Raw genomic sequence first — 17,135 nt, 5'->3', positions numbered from 1 at the left:
AAGGGATGCCTACGTGCCCTATTGCCATCACCCTAGTCAATGAACCTCTCCATCACATGTGAAGAAAAATGGCCAATGAAACACAAAGATCAGTATCTCTCACTAGACCAAAGGGTTCTTAGGACCCTATATGTGTCCTTAAGAGTTAATATGGCATAACTGCATAACTGGCATAATGCATAATATGGCATAACTGGCTCAGGGGAGTTCAGTCCCATGGGCCAGGCCCAATATTGTCTCCTAACACTTTCCTGACCATGCAGAGCAATATTGGTAGGTGAGAAGATAATTTTCTAATCCTAATCTAAACAGAACCTTTCTTTGACTAAATGGTCACTTCATATATTTAAAGTGCCTTTATTGGGATGTTAACTTTAAAGGGTTTGGAAGGAATACACTTTGTCAAGATTAATGCATTTCTAAGGAGTGGCTCAAGACATAAGTGTTTTAATCAGTAGATGTAACACTCCTGACTCAAGTTCTATTGCTTTAGGAATTTGTATATCAGTTTTCTCATCCTTTACTTGCAGACTCAAACAATCTCTCCTCCCTACTCACTATTTTTTTTATTGCTCATTTTAAACAAGGAAAATCTAAAATGCCTGTTTAAAAATAAATAAAGCTATAGTAAATTAGCTGTACTAAGTATCCTTTTAAGGAAAATGATAGTATATTGCTCTCTGGCAAAAAATAGATAATGCAGTTTCCTTTTACTGGCCATCGATTTAGTGGCCTTTCACTAGTCATCTATTTAAAATGCCCAATAAGATCTATCTGGCATGTAGGAAACTCATATATGGGTTCTAAACCTTTATTTTGTCCATTAAGCCCCATGTTACGGTTCGTTGAAAAAAACTCAAGTTCTATCTTCTATATTGTAGAAACCAGTAAAAAAAAGACATTAAATTTTTTTAACGAATAAGGTAAACTACTAGATATGAATATTAGTGCAGGATTCATTCAGTTTTACCAGTGAAATCCTGAAAGGAATAGGACTTTTAGCTTTTTGAAAAGCACAAAGTATACCTCCTGACATAATTCTACTCTCAGCTTTATAGTGTCTTCCTCTCAGAGATGCTTCATGTATAGAGATTGGTTTATAATGTTAGAAACAAAAAGAGATCCCTCTGGAATGAGAAGCAGCAGGTTTGCATATAAAAAGCATGGGTTCCACACTCAGAAAATTTGTAGCCCTGCTCCTGACTCAGGAGTTTTTCAAACTCAGGCTGGTTACTTAGCCCCTCTCAGCTCATATTTCTTTTCTGCAATGTGTGGCTAATAATATTTACTTACCTAGGTTTGTGGTGGATAAACATTCAATAAAGGCAAGCAAGCTTTATTTAATAATCTTGCCCCTCCCCCCCTTTCTCTGCCCCTCCCCTGCTTGTGCTCTCTCTCTCTTAAAAATAAATAAAAACATTTAAAAAAAAATCTTGCCTTCAGCTACACATACACTTGTAATGGGAATAAAAAAAAATCACATATCCACATTTAGGTAGCAAGGATACAGCATCCACTGATATGCAGATGGTCCATACTACCGTTGTTGGGGAGATCTGGGACTCAGTGAGACAGTGGCCTGTATTTAATGGTAAGAGCTAGGATAGCATTTAGGTTTCTTATCCTGGAGTTTGAATCAGTGTCAAGGTAAGACTCCAGGGCCCTCCCATGGTGACTGCCAAAATGCCAAGTCCTTGGTCTTGATCATACAAATGGAAAACTTAATTTGAAATTGAATGGCTCTGTAGATCTGTCATTGTCTTTGATATGGGCTCCCTCAGATGAGAACCTTGAAGAATTATTGTAGAAGGGTGGAAGTGTGTGATGAAAGCTGTCCACATGCTGTGTCTGTACATTTAGGAGTAAATCATGGTGCTCTTCCTGCTGTTCGGGACTCTGTCTGTTGACATTAAAATGTCCTCACAACTTATAAAAATCATTAAGGACTCCATTTGTGCCTCCCTGGTGGGAAGTTAGGAAATAAAACTGTGCCAGCTAGTGTACATTTCAAATATTTACAATACTGTACTTTTTCTCCAGGCAGCACTCTTGCTGCGTCCCTCTGAGAAATTAGTGCAGACACAGACTAGCCCACCCCGAGGCCAGCATTTTGTTAAGGAAATCTCGAGTCACTTCTTTCTCCATTGTGCCCCAGAATCTTGATCTCATTACCTCTGATGCTTATGCCAGAGGATAAAGAAGGGAAAGGGAGAAAAGAAGAGGGAAGGGGAGAGACTGGCCGACAAGGAAGGGAAGGAAAGGGAGGGGGAGGGGTGGGGAATGTAAATGGCATTTCACAGTCAAATAGCAAGTATTTACGCTGAACTGAGCCTCCAGGATCACACTTCCATCCTAAATCTCAACTGAACTGTAGTTTCAGTAACAAGGGACAAAGTGATAGCAATACTAATGGCTCATAAGTATTCTATATGAAAGAAAAATATGGAAAATGACAAGATCACTGTCTGGTGAATGAAAGATTAAAGATTGACTCAAAGACAATTTCTTAACAGTAAATTGCAAAATGACAGGAAAGGGTAGTGGGAATGGTTTTAGAATTTCTTTTCCAGAAGGAATTTTAAAATTGAACACATTTGAACCTTTCTGGGATGGTTTAAAGAGGCCCAACTGAAGGCAAATGAGTGAGTGAGTCCTTAGAAATATGTTTGAGTCTGTGAAGTCTTTAGATGGGGGGAAGGAAACATGGACGGTTGGGGTGAGGGCAAGGCAAAGAGATAGACAAATCCAAGGAGAGCTTCTTGCTTGGGCTCAAGATGTGTACTAGGTTAACATGCAGGGATTCCTCCCCCACTCCCAGCTTTGATCATCTGAAAGTGTTCCAGAAAAACATACCCTGGTGTAATCCAGCACCAGATCCTAGAACACTGAGCTTGTCACTGTTCTCCAATGGCAGGAATCACTACAGTGCTGACCATGTCCACCATCATCTCTGGCATGAGTGCCTCCATGCCCCAGGTGTCCTACATCAAGGCCGTGGACGTGTACCTGTGGGTCAGCTCCCTCTTTGTGTTCCTGTCAGTCATTGAGTATGCAGCTGTGAACTACCTCACCACAGTGGAAGAGTGGAAACAATTCAAGAAGACAGGGAAGGTATTGCCTGGCTTTAACTATCTGATCCCTTTTGGAATGTGAAAAAGACTGTCCTTACCTATAACCCTCTCCTGACAGTGTTGTAAGCCCTTGTATTAAGTCTATATGCCTTGGCAAGATGCAAGTTCACAGGATTTAATATTGAACTCCATTCTGCCTGTGCTGACTGGTTTCCTCAGCATCCTCATTCACCTTTGCCAGGAGGGTTTTCTCCTGTGAGGAATTTCTCTCAGTGTGCTCCTCTCCACCGGCTCTATCCTTTGAAAAGAAAGGGTTCAGGTGTAAACTACATCCTTTCAAGAAGATGATGATGATGATAGCTAACATTTAATGTGTGTTTATTCTATATTGGTATTGCACTAACCACCTAATGACACAGCATGTCATTTAATTCTCAGAGTAGCCCCGAGAGGTAGGTACTGTATAACCCTCATTTTACAGAGGTGAAATAGGAGCAGCTAGGGAGTAACCTGGCCAAGGTCACACAGCCAAAGAGGAATTAGGATTTGTTTCTGGGTCTCCCTGACTCCAATGGCTGTGCTCTCAATCCATAAATGATGTGCTTCTCTCCACCAGAGCTAGGATTTATGTGTCTCTTCTTGTTACTTGGGAGAGTGGCAGAGCATAAAGAGAGGTTCTTCTCTCCTTAGGATACTGGGGATAAAAGGTGGTTTCTGGGTTCTAAATGTCATCACATGTTTCTTGTGCCAGGGTTTAGTAAACATGGACAGATTGATCTCTACCTGCTTTGTTTCACAAAGGATCAGGGCACCGGTTCCCTGTTATTATGACAACTGACATAAGATATTGTACTTAAGAAACATAATTAATCTGTTTGGTAGCCTGTACTTAAGGCTGTATATATACATATATATGTGTGTGTGTGTGTGTGTGTGTGTGTGTAGCATCTATGAACATGATTTTAATGAAATATATTCACATTGGTTTGAGAAATTCTTATATGCATACTTATGTACACCCAAAACATTATTTAATATTTGTTATACCTCTAGTGAGAGTGTTTCTTACTTTTCAGAGTGTTTTATATCCTCTTCTCAAATTGAGCCTTCATCTCAGCTCCATGATGTAGGCCTTGCAGAGATTATTATCTCTATTTTTGAGATGAAGCGGCAGAGTTTTAGTGAAGTGATTTGTCAAGAGATTCACAGCCAACAGAGATGCATTTGAAATTCAGATCTCCTGTAATACCACTTCCTTCTTCTATTATATCCCCTTTGAATCAAAGCTGTAATAAGAGCTGATTTTGCTTTATTGCTGATGCCTCCGTTTCTTTTGTTGACACTGTGTATGTGTCCCCACTGCACACATACCCATATGACTTCTAGGCAGATGTGAGAGAACTGGGAGCTTCTGGACAAGTATGCAGTGATGGGTGTGTGCACATCACCTGGGATTTGTTCAGATATTCATTCAGCAGATGTGGGGTGGGATTGGAGTCTGCATTTCTAACAAGTCCCAGATGCCATCGATCCATTGCCTGCACTGAGAATAGCAACAATTTAGATAATCTGTGAATTAAAGGTGACAGAGAAAAAAGACGTGTGATAAGAAAAAGAATGTTGTTGTCATTCTGTTCTATTTTTATGTGGAAGTGGTTAACCCAAGCAAGAGGCACTGTAGGAATTTGGGCACATCTCTATCCAGTCTTTTGGTTCCAAACTGTCTACATCTATCCACTCCCACCTGCCACACAACACATATGTTCACACTACCTGAATTTTAGTTTTCACTACTTGGGGCTATACACACTCTTCTTGTGTACCAATAAGAAGAAAATCTTTTAAGTTAGTAAGTACCATCCATTTAAAAAAAATTTTAAGTTGTGGTAAAAGCCACATAACATAGAACTTACCATCTTAACCTGTTTTTAAGTGTGTAGTTCAGTAGTGTTAAGAATACTCACATTGTTGTACAAGCAATCTCCAGAACTTTTTCATCCTACAAAACTGTAACTCTGTGCCCATTCAACAACTCCCCATTCCCCTTTCCCCAGCCTCTAGGAACCACCATTCTAAGCATCCACCTTCAAAGGTGCAATTATCTCAAAGAAATGTCCTACCATTCATATATTTGTGGGGCAAAATAAAAGAACACAGATTTGGAGTCAGAAGTAGTGATGCCAAACCTAACTCTGCCACTTTCTAGCTTTTTGTTCCTGGATCTCATTCTTCATTTTCAAAATGGTGGGATTTCTTCCCTATTTACCTCATAGGGCTGTTGCGAATAATGTAATAAATGGGTCTGAAACTTTTGCAAACTGTAACATGCTACACAAATATTGAGTTATTATTGTGATTAATGCCCAGCTCATGTGCTCTGAACAAATAGTGGTTTTAACAAGGAAAGTGGGAACAGGCTGTCTGAGATGAGATATTGTTAAAGGGGTAGGATGCCCTGGTGAGGGGCAGGGTAGAAGGATATGTCTGTAGGTTTGGGGGGATAATTGGTGATACTTCTTTTCTCTACGCCTGAAGTGGGAAACCAGTTTTAGAGAAAGATGTGGAAACCAGGCAGATGGGAGGATGTCACCTTTGTTGTTGATAAAGCAGTTTGGAGTAAGTGCTTAGATATGGGAGCAGGAGGTCTCACTAATACTTCATCACTGTACTAAATGTGCTTACCCCTTCTGGTCACTGGTGAAGCTAGACAATTCAGGACTCTCCCTGTAAGGAAAATCTCCTTTTACCTCACTTCAGAGAACAAACTTAGGTACCAATGCAGATCCTAAAGTGAGGACTCAAAAGGAGCTGCTGAGCCACACATGCTAATTCCTTCTGCGAAACCTCTAGGATGGAATAATGCGGGGATAGTGAGAAAGACCGGGAATCTTAGGCTATGGAGTTCCTTCCGATGAAATCACGAAGTGAAGCAAAGCTCATTTCCTGCCACCACCACCATCACACACCCTGTCCCAACCTCCCCCAGGTGCCAAGAGCTGGGAGAACAGTAAGGATCATGGAAAAATTGTCCTTACTGTTGACCTTTGCCCAGAAAGGAGAAAGGAAATTCTTTTCTTTCTTCTTCCTTCATCTGAACATTTTCCTACTTCCAGGACTTAGAACTCCACATAAAACAGTCAAATCTATACTTTAGATATAATATGCCTTAGGTATGTGCTTATTTGTAGGCTGGAATGAAAAATTAAAGACCCACTCTAAAACTGTTTCTATTAGAACAACCAACTTATGAAATTGCGGAAATTAGCACCCTACTGGTAAATTGTATACTGCAAGATTTAATCAATTATATGAATGGTTCTAAATTATCATAGTGTCCAGTGGGATAACTCAGCAGTGTTCTGGGTGGGTATAGTAAAACCGCGGAAGAGATTATACTAGTTATTCTGTTCTCAGATCCAGAGTTGAATATATTCTTAGTGTTATTTTTTACTATCTGAGGTTAGTTTTTGAGTCCTGATCTTATTTTATGTTCATATCATCCGTTTTCATTTTGTTATGAAAAGTTCCTATGGCTAAAACAAAAAAGGACAACATAACTTGAGTATGGGTCCTTGGTTAGTTTACTGACTACACAAAATATTCTCTATGTCTCTTGAATTCAGTAAAATATTAGTTTTTTTAATTGCTGTGAACCAAATACATGTTTTGGCAGACTTTATTCTGTAGCTTCCAATTTGAATTCTGAATAATTTCAGCCAGTGGTAGCCTATTCATATTTGCTCATTTTTTTAACTTCCCTATAGATCACGAAGTGATTTCATTTTCTCAGAAAGCAATTAGTAACACCTACTTCCTAGACACAGTTCTGTATCAGTGAGAACCACCATCTCCCTCAAAGTAAAACCTTAAAGAAAAGTGGTAGTTTAGATTTAATCAGGCACTGGAGCCAGAAAGCATTGATAATTCATTCTCTCCTTCCAAAAAATAAGCCAATTTCAAGTTGTTTAATTGGGCTGTGTTGGTATCATTTATAGGTACTTCTCAGCAACAAATGAGAAGGGTTGACCAATTTGCATTTAAAGAGAGCAGCTAAAATCATTTCCTATCCCTACTCCAAATTTAAGCATAAGTCGATCACCTGATAATATTGTTTTGGTTTTGGACAAAAAATTACACTGACCAGGCGTATTACTGTGTTTTCTCTAAAGACAAAAATATGTTGAAAAGCAAATCCAATTGGTTTTGCTGATAAATCATATTCAATTTCAACTCAAACTTATGTCAAACAATTCATACTATGCAGAAACAAAGAGGGAAACCTGAAACAGTGTTCCCTTCTGGGGAAACATGCATTGAGTGTAAAAGTCTATCAGGCCAAAACTAAATTAGAAAACACTGACATTATAATTGTGAAACATTTATTTGTATAATGTTCAACTATCTCTATGGAGATAATAATAAACCTTGCTAAGTCCCTATTAAAAACAGATCTCTTTGATAATGTTTTCCATTTATTATTAAAATGACTTTTAGTCAGATACCAAAAGCAAAACCAGAATTCTATTCTTTAAAATAAGCAAAACAGGGGCATCTGGGTATTTCAGTTGGTTAAATGTCCAACTTTGGCTCAGGTCATGATCTCACAGGTAATGAGTTCAAGCCCCACATTGGGCTCTCTGCTGTTGGCTCAGAGCCTGCTTCTAATCCTATGTGCCCCCTTCTCTCTGCCCCTCCCCTGCTCACTCTCTCCTTCTCTCTCAAAAAATAAACTAAAATAACATAAAATAAGCTGAACATTCTTAGCATTTATTGAAACTCTTTTAAAAATCTGATTGTTTAGACTTTTACTATAGTTCCTACATATAGAACCATATTCATGGCTTACTAACAAAAAGTCTTTTTGTCAGATTTCTGGAATGTATAATATTGATACATTTCAAGCCATGGCCTTCGACGGTTGTTACCATGACAGCAAGACTGAAATGGAGCAGACTTCCTTTTCTCTACACTCAGAAGAGGATGCCATGCGAGGAAGATCCACAGGTAGCCCCAGCACAGATACATCTCAGATAAAGAGAAGACAATCCTTAGGAGGGCATATTGGTGCAATCATTCTGGAAAATAATCATGTCATTGACACCTACTCAAGGATTTTATTTCCCACTGTGTATATTGCATTTAATTTATTTTACTGGGGTGTATATGTGTGAGGAAGAATTCCCAATGTATAATATTCATTTTGGAATCAGAGTAGGTTAACAACAACAACCACAACAAACAACTCTTGACTATGAGTTGGACTGTACTTGATTCAACTGGGAGTCAGCCAGTCAGTCACTTCTCTTGGCCTATAGAAGATTTTAAAGTTGACTGATTTACATCTAGGAAGAGTTTAAGGTCCCTGGAGAATTTGATTCCATACATAAGAGTCACAGGCATGCATATTACAGAAAAATTTCCACAGGGATGGGCTTTGTAACTACTTCGCCTAGACCCTCCTTGCTTTCTAAATGTAAACGTTTTGTATTTAACTAAGCAATAAAGCTGGACTATGACAATGATTCAAGAAGCATTGATTCTTAGCGCTAGCCATGTGCCATGCTACCTAACAGAGTTGAATCCTTGTGAGGAAGAACATCAACATCAAGGTGGGACCATGGACACTTATACAGCTGAGATGTACATGAAGAGCTTCCCCGTCCATCTCCAATCAAGTCTTTTATCTTATTTCACTATTAAATTTCATGTATTATTGAGTCCAAGAGCAAAACATCTAAACTTTGCTCCCATCCTAATGTTAAATTAATATGTCAATCTTCAGTAATAGAATCTTGTATTTTACAGTTGAGTCATAGCTTTCATAGCTTTCGGGAGGCATTTAGTGAATTAGTTACTGTATTTACCAAATATTATTGACCTCCTGTATAAGCCAGTTGCTTTATTAGGTGTTATGTAGTCAAAAATGAATATAAAACGGCATTCCTGCTATCAGTGAGTGCACAGCCTATCAGGAACAGTGAACTGGTAGCTTTCATAAATAATAAATATAATAATTAAAATAGATGTAAAATAGAGGCTTGTACACTATGCTGTCTGAGTTCTGAACAGGGGATACCAAAACAAGGAAAAGAATATCCATGAAGGGATGTGGAGTCTCAGTTCATAAGTGACTGAAGATGCTTCCAGACATGGTATTGAGTGAAAAATTGAATGAAATTTATATATCCCATAGTAATCCCATAGTAACGTTGGTTGAGCCAAGTAAATCAGGTCAAGTGGGTATTAAATAAATGTTTGTTAAGTAGAAAAACCTCTAATGATTAGCATTCATTGTGTAGACTGGTAGTGTGCATGCTTTTGTGTTAAGTATTTTGTGAAAAAGATTCCATTTAGAGATCAGCCCTCAGTAAGAAGTATGAAATATTTTCCCTTCCTGTTTTGACTTCTGGCATTGAATTAAGGGAAATAAATTAAATGGTGTGTTACATTAAGTGTATTGCCATTTATTTCACCATAAAGTGAACAAAAATGATTTGAACTATTTTGTGCTAGGTTAAAAGACAAGTAACTTCCTGCTTATTTACCAGTAACATTGATTTTGGTTCTCTGCTGTGAGTGACATAGGTTTCTAGAAACTTATTTTCCTCTTGGGCACAAAAGTTTTAAAGGCAAATCCCATCTCTATCATAACTTCCCTCACAGGCTAATTCTGGGATACTTCATTCTATTTTCTTAATACAACTTCTCTAATTCCTTCAGAATTTTGCAAGGATTATATTTTTCTAGGAAACTGTCCAAAATTGAACTAATATAATTTATTTTTTTTTTAATTTTTTTTTCAACGTTTATTTATTTTTGGGACAGAGAGAGACAGAGCATGAACGGGGGAGGAGCAGAGAGAGAGGGAGACACAGCATCGGAAACAGGCTCCAGGCTCTGAGCCATCAGCCCAGAGCCTGATGCGGGGCTCGAACTCACGGACCGCGAGATCGTGACCTGGCTGAAGTCGGACGCTTAACCGACTGCGCCACCCAGGCGCCCCGAACTAATATAATTTATTAAAACTCTTGTCCATTTAGTTATGGATAGACAATAAATAAATTAGAAAACTAACAGTTTTTAAGCTTGACTTAAAAGGAATAGTAATTTTATAGGATTATATTTTCAGAATACAGAACAGATTAATATGCTAGGTGTTTCTTTGAGAATTTGTAGCTATTATTTGAGGAGAGTTCTACAGTTGGCTTAACATTTCTGATTCTGACATACTCTGTATACAACTGATGTTAAAAAAAAAAAAGGGAGAGGATTCCTGGATGGTCCAATCAGTTAAGTGTCTGACTCCTGATTTCCGCTCAGGTCGAGGTTTCTGAGATCAAGCCCTGAGTTCGGCTCTGTACTGACAGTGCAGGAGTCTGCTTGGGATTCTCTCTCTCCCTCTCTCTCTCAAAATATTTTTTTTTTAAAAAAAAGGAAAAATCTACAAATGAACAGAATAAATCTATACTGTTCCCTTCTTCTCTTGGGTTCCTCAGATGTTACTGTTTTTCTTCTACTTTGAACTATACCATTCAGAATGTCTAAAGCTTTCCCTGGGCATATTTATTCCACAATTTCAAATCAAATGCATCGCTGAATACATCTGGCACTCTAGACTAAGACTAGGTCTCCACCACACTACTCATACACTCAGCATTCCTCTTGAGGAGTACTAATGCACAACTGTTGGCTGATCGAACATAACTTTTGTTAATGACTAGAAACAGTCTTTGCATTTTTCAGTAATGTCTAAAATACGCTTGCTGCTCAAGAGAATTATTAGAACATTCAGAATGAGCACTTGGGATTTTGGCCAGTCTTCATCTCCTCAAATCAGTGGCTTGTAGAAGACTGTGAGGGTACAACTGTTCCTGTGAACCTCATTTCCACTAAGGAACACCAATGTTCCTGACTCTGTTATTTCAAAAAGAATGAAATCACAGTTACCTTGGAAATGTGTGAGTGACAGACAGCATATAATAGTTACCTCATTTTGATTTTGACTTCATTTACTGATCACAATCCAGAACAGACTGCATGTGATTGTTCACTGAGGGATAAGCTTGGATAAAATGTGAGGATTTCAGAAAATAAGCTGCTTTCCAAGATTTAAGAAAAAGCCAGCCAGCTCTGTAAACTGCCTAAATATAGAAACAGGATATTTTATAGGGACTGCTCTGGAAAATCTATGAAAGATATATTTTTAACTTAATTTTATTGTTTTCTGATTACAAAAGAAATACAATTTCACTATAAAAATTAAAATGCCAAGTGGCAAAAAAAATTCCACTCAGAATTAAGCTGTTAACATTTAAAATTTTTTTAATGTTTATTTATTTTTGAGAGAGAGAGAAAGAGAGTGTGTGTGTGTGAATGCAGGAGGAGCAGAGATAGAGGGAACACAGAATCCAAAGCAGGCTCCAGACTCTGAGCTGTCAGCACAGAGCCCGACGCGGGCCTCGAAACCACAAATCCTGAGAACATGGCTGGAGCCGAAGTCAGACAGACACTCAACTGACTGAGCCACCCAGGTGCCCAAGTAGTTAACATTTTAATGTATATTCTTAGAGTTTTTCTATGCATAACATACATTTTTCCAATGGAATCATTGGTATATGCTTGCATTTATTAATTTAATCACTTATATCATGCCAAACACCTTGCTAGGGATACAGTAAAGATGGGCACTCCCTAACTAACTGAACTTACATTCTAACTGGGAATGTGTTTAACTTAGGCAATTTGTAGCCAGAGTTTCTTCTCTGGATCATAAGCAACATTTTTAAAAAATGCAGCTTTGTTTAATTATTCTTTTCATAAACAACTTTCTGTGCCATTTTTTCCTGCAAAATAATTTTTATATGCTGCAGAGCAATCCACTAAATGAGTGTACCGTAATTTATGTAACCCATCTTCTCCTGGGGGACTTTGGTTTTATTTCCTATTGTGTGTGATTATAATGGGCTGCAATTAGCAACATAAAGAATATTTAGAAGGGGCGCCTGGGTGGCGCAGTCGGTTAAGCGTCCGACTTCAGCCAGGTCACGATCTCGCGGTCCGTGAGTTCGAGCCCCGCGTCAGGATCTGGGCTGATGGCTCAGAGCCTGGAGCCTGTTTCCGATTCTGTGTCTCCCTCTCTCTCTGCCCCTCCCCCGTTCATGCTCTGTCTCTCTCTGTCCCAAAAATAAATAAACGTTGAAAAAAAATTAAAAAAAAAAAGAATATTTAGAAGTCAAATTATTTTAGAAACAAAATTTTTAGCCATATCTGAAGTTCAGCATTTATTTCCTTTATAAGAATTCTATTTGCCACTAGAATCTGTCATGTCAGACTCAGTTACCAGTCTGTTTATATGGATCTATATCCACGGGCATTCTTTTATAGAAGAAGTTTAGACATTGTATAAAATACCTATTTAAAGCACTTCTATTTATTTAAATTCTGCTTTCTTCCATGATTGTTACTGCCATCACAAGCCCTTTTTGTAAGTAGGAGGGCAACGGAGATTGCAAATATTTGCATATGAGTTGTTGCACAATCATAATTTATGGTTACATTGTCTTAATTCTTGCAGGTGGATTAGTTTGCATGAATAAGGTCTATCATTTTGTATCGTGCTGCTCTTAAGCCTGTTCAAATCACTCACACACACACACACACACACACACAATTTTTTAACATGGAGATTAATGAGGAAAGGAATTATACCTAATTCTGTAGTCATTATTAAGGTCAGAATTCCAATAAGATTAACAACACCCTCAAAGAAGCAAGGTTAAAAAGTGGTAAGGAAATTGCTATTTCAACTGCAATTCTATACCTGGTGCTGTTTCCTGGTATGGCCGGAGGCATCCCAGTCAGTGTTACATTCCAGCTATTTCATTTGCGTGATGCCTAGTCTTTCCCTATACACATTGCTTTAAAACAATCAAACTGTAAAGTCTTGCTTAATTTTAAAGTTCTATCACCTTCCAACTGCAATTTGACTTCCCTGAATTTAACAAAGAACTTGAACATTGTGTTTTCTCTTATAAAGAAACTGAAAGAAAAAATGCACCAGATAATTGAGATGATTTTGTCAGGCTATTACACTAGGAAGGATATTCATTAATGAGGAACATCTCAAAATTAAGGAAGGGAGCCCAGAAATCCAAAAAGACATAAAAACAAGGGAGTCTTACTCACTGAGGAAGGGTAGAGGTGGGTCTTAGACTATACGACAGCAAGTGGTCATTTCTCAGAAGACAAAATGGTGGTAGGGGGGCAGATTTTTTGACCCTTGCGATTTTCCAGGAACACACGGGCTTCTTCAGATGAGGTTCCACATTGTCAGTTGTTTTTCCATTTCAATCTACTGCTGAATCATAATGTTTTTTGATCAATAAAAGGGCTGTGTGTGGAAAAGGGATTTCACAGTCACTGAGAAAAATTACCATAGTTTTCTTTTCAATATATTGATAATTTGATGTAGGAAACATTGAACTATATTTTATTATCAATTAGGCCATTTGATGAATGTGCTATTACTTTTGATCCCAGGATCAATACAATTCATTATAGAAACTTATTTTCTACAAGAGTGCTTCAAAGGCTTTCTACAAAATTATGCTGTCAGTGGCTCACTCCTTGCCTTAGGCCATCCAAAGGAGATGATGTTATAATGTCATTAACAAATATTTTTAAACCTATTATGAAGTAGTAATGCTTTCTGAAGTTCGATACACAAGCCTAAATTCTTTAAAAAAATTTTTTAATGTTTGTTTATTTTTGAGAAATAGGGAGCATGAGCGGGGGAGGGACAGAGAGAGAGGGAGACACAGAATCCAAAGCAGGCTCCAGGCTCTGACCTGTCAGCACAGAGCCTGATGCGGGGCTCGAACCCCCAAGCCGTGAGATCATGACCAAGCTGAAATCAGATCCTTAACTGACTGAGCCACCCAGGCGCCCCATGCCTGAATTGTTTAAAAGTAACACAATATTTTCAAGAAGACTAGCTAACTGAACAAGGCACGCTAAGAAAGGAAGTGCTTACATACATTAATTTCTTCTGTTCTTCAGAGAACATTAATGCAGGTGTTTTAAGTGTTTTACGCTCTAAAGAAGTGTTATGAACATAAACCCACACATCAAACAAATTTTTAGAGCATTCACACCACCCCAGAATAACTTAAAATATGTTTTGTTAATTAGGTTGTATGTTGGGTGAGGTCATATTTAAATTAAATGGTGACTCAAAGTGAAAGAAACCTGAATACCTGCTAAAGAGCTTTTAAATGAATATGCAGTTCAGGTACACAGTGAAGAAAGAGATTTTCTGAAAAGAGCTCTAATAATTTAATGTGACTTATAGAGATAATGTGAATTTGAAGTAGGAGAGAAAAATAAGGCAAAAGAAAGGGGAACGATAGAAGCTAAAAATGTGGTTCATTTCACAAAACAAAGTTCTGTGGTATGTGTCTTAAGGGAAGATTTGGATTTGAGGGCAAAATTAATTATATTTAATTATTTTGGGTGATATCCTGGTCTAGATTAATACAATCAGATTATTATTGCTCATTTGTACAAAAGATTGTGTGTCTTTGGGCAATCAAAGTAATTAATTGCATGTTGGTCACCAAGTACTCAATATAATATGCCATCTTGACGAAAGTAATCAAATTATTTAAGTTATTAGGATCATTTGATTCTCTCATGACATTAACTCTTACTCCTTTCATGCAGTAAATTCAGTGGTGGAATTTCTGTTGAGTTCTACTTGATTAACGTAGATTAACCATTTATTATATTGCTGAACTATATTTTACATGAAATAATCTGAATTTGTTGGGGGTACTGATAGAATATGGCTTTATTTTTAATCAATGACTGTTTAATATGCTTTATTAGCTACAACTTCTCTGCCCCTTGCTGGCATCTCAGGTAGATCCCACAGCTTTTTAGATACTGTGAATTATCAATCAATCAATTAACAAGCACACAGTTTGATGATGGAGATTTGTTTTCGGGTATAAAGCCTAGACTGATTTCAGTGTGTTTTCACTTTTCCCACCTCAGACTTAAACCCTGAACTGGGGAAATTGTCCTAGGAAGAAGGTAACATCTGCTCTAGTACAGGCCTCTCTCCTACCCTTTTCCATTCTACCAGGTTCAAGGGCAAGGAATGGATGGGTGAGATTAGGGATTGGCAAAAGTCTTTTTACTTAAATGGTATAATGTATTTTAGTTCTTTGCTTGGTTGATGTCCTCTAGGGGGCAGGTACACCTGGTTTCCTGAGCATGAAACCAGTATTCTCACACAATGCCCCACCCTTGGGGGTTAATGCTCTACAGTTGCCATCTTGAAATTCTTAATAATGTAATCTTTAAATTTATTTTGTAAGTAAAGTCTGTTGGAACAACAATGCGTGTACCCAGGTTTGGCATGTCAGTTCCGCTTCCTGTGGGACAGGTTCTGGACGTCACTTTCCTGCCTCCTTCTTCTGGTCCCACTGAGGCCCACCACTGCTCTCTTCCCCTGGCAGGGGCTTGTACATAGGTCCACACATACCACAGCATTTCCCTGCCCTGGGCTGGCAGTGCCCTGGTGGGTTTGAAGAGTGTTTAGACTGGAGCACGCCTCTTACCCACCCCCTATCCAGGTAAGGTGTGAGTCCTGGGAGGGTACAATCTCCTGAGGTTGGCCAGTCTGCTTTGGGTTGGGACCCTGACCAGTGAATCAGGAAGATTGACTTCTCCACCCCTGGCCTGAGCACAGCAGTGCTGGTCCAGTGGTTAGCAGGAGGGGGTACTGAGTAGCCTGTGGGCCATGTGCTTCTGTGCATGTGTGGATGCTGAGCGGCACCGCAGGGTCCTCCCATGCCTGTGAATGTATGCACTCACCTTTCAAGTATTCCTGTGTTTTCTAGAGCATGACATTGAATAGCAAATAAAAAACACCCACCATTAGCGAAGAGAGAGACTGCAAAAGAACCGTTCTGTATTTTAGTACCTTTAATGGCACTTCCCTCTTCTTTTGGAACAAGGAGCTTCACATACTCATTTTGCACTTGGTCCCACCAATAATGTAGCCATCCCTGGTGGCAGGTGTTCAAATGTTGAAGCTTTCAAGGGCTACTGGTGAATGTTCTTTGGAGGTCTACATGCTGTGGTTCATTAAAGTTAACCCTTAGATCTCTGACCTCGTGTGACTTCATGCTCCTTTCCTGTCCATGCCAAAGTTTATGCATCTATTTTTACAAATAACAGTCTATAATTTTCTTTCTTAAAAGGGTTATTTTCCTTTTCTATATTTAGAAGCAGTTTATGTAAGGTATATTTTTCTCTTCCTTGAAAGTTTAAAAAGATTCATTAGCAGACCTGTCAGTTTCCAACAACTACACCTTTGAGATCAATTGATGGGTCATTATTAGGTCATTATGACAAAAAATTTTAAAGAAAGATAAGTAAATGAATGTACCATCACCATGTGAGCCTCTCTCATCCATCTATACATGTTGTGCTAGTCTTCCAGGAAACATTTTTCAGTTGGAGCCTGTTTCCTTTTTAACAAAGGCAATCCAAGCAGTATGAACAGAAAACACCTGTGTAGGATTACATCTTATTTTTATAAGAATCATGGACAAGTTTATTTCAGGTTTTATGGGTAACATATTAAACAACTTCTCTCTCTGAGGGAAAGAGTCACTGGCCAAAACCCAAGGTGTATTTTCATTTGCAAGTGCTTGGCTATTGAAGAAGAGAGGTGTGTAGCATCATTTAATTTAAAAAGTTATACAGCCTGTCACTGACTTTCCTACAGGCATAGGCTATACAAGAAATCAGACTGTAAGTCAGACAAGAAAATGGGAATACTAACCCAATCCAATTTTGTAAACATTGAGTAACTACGCCATGCAAAGCTCTGTTCTAGTTCTCAGAATAGATGAAAGCAATTTCCTGGCTCCAAAGAGTTTAAAACATAGCTATAGGAATATTGATTTCAATGAGATGTATCATAACTATAATTTTGGAAGACCTCAGCCTGGGTCATTAAAAAAATGTGGCTCTTTCTTTTTTTTTTTTTTT

At 38.3% G+C, this 17,135-nt stretch overlaps 1 protein-coding gene across 5 annotated transcripts in view; it reads left to right on the top strand.

The window, feature by feature from the left end:
• GABRR3 (gamma-aminobutyric acid type A receptor subunit rho3) overlaps window positions 1-9,523 on the top strand; it is a 50,631-nt gene extending 41,108 nt beyond the window's left edge. For all 5 annotated transcript variants that reach the window (XM_040484277.1, XM_040484276.1, XM_040484275.1 and 2 more), the window contains 2 exons: window positions 2,915-3,111; window positions 7,940-9,523. In XM_040484277.1, the coding sequence (XP_040340211.1) occupies window positions 2,915-3,111; window positions 7,940-8,242 (500 nt within the window). In that variant the 3' untranslated portion in view covers window positions 8,243-9,523. The remainder of the gene's footprint in view (window positions 1-2,914; window positions 3,112-7,939) is intronic.
• The last annotated feature ends 7,612 nt before the right edge of the window (window positions 9,524-17,135 follow it).

The sequence above is a fragment of the Herpailurus yagouaroundi genome, unplaced genomic scaffold (assembly GCF_014898765.1).
Source record: "Herpailurus yagouaroundi ecotype Mexico unplaced genomic scaffold, PumYag 162, whole genome shotgun sequence".
Lineage (NCBI taxonomy): Eukaryota > Metazoa > Chordata > Mammalia > Carnivora > Felidae > Herpailurus > Herpailurus yagouaroundi.
Note: the sequence above shows the minus strand (reverse complement) of the source record. Positions and strands in the feature narration are given on the sequence as shown.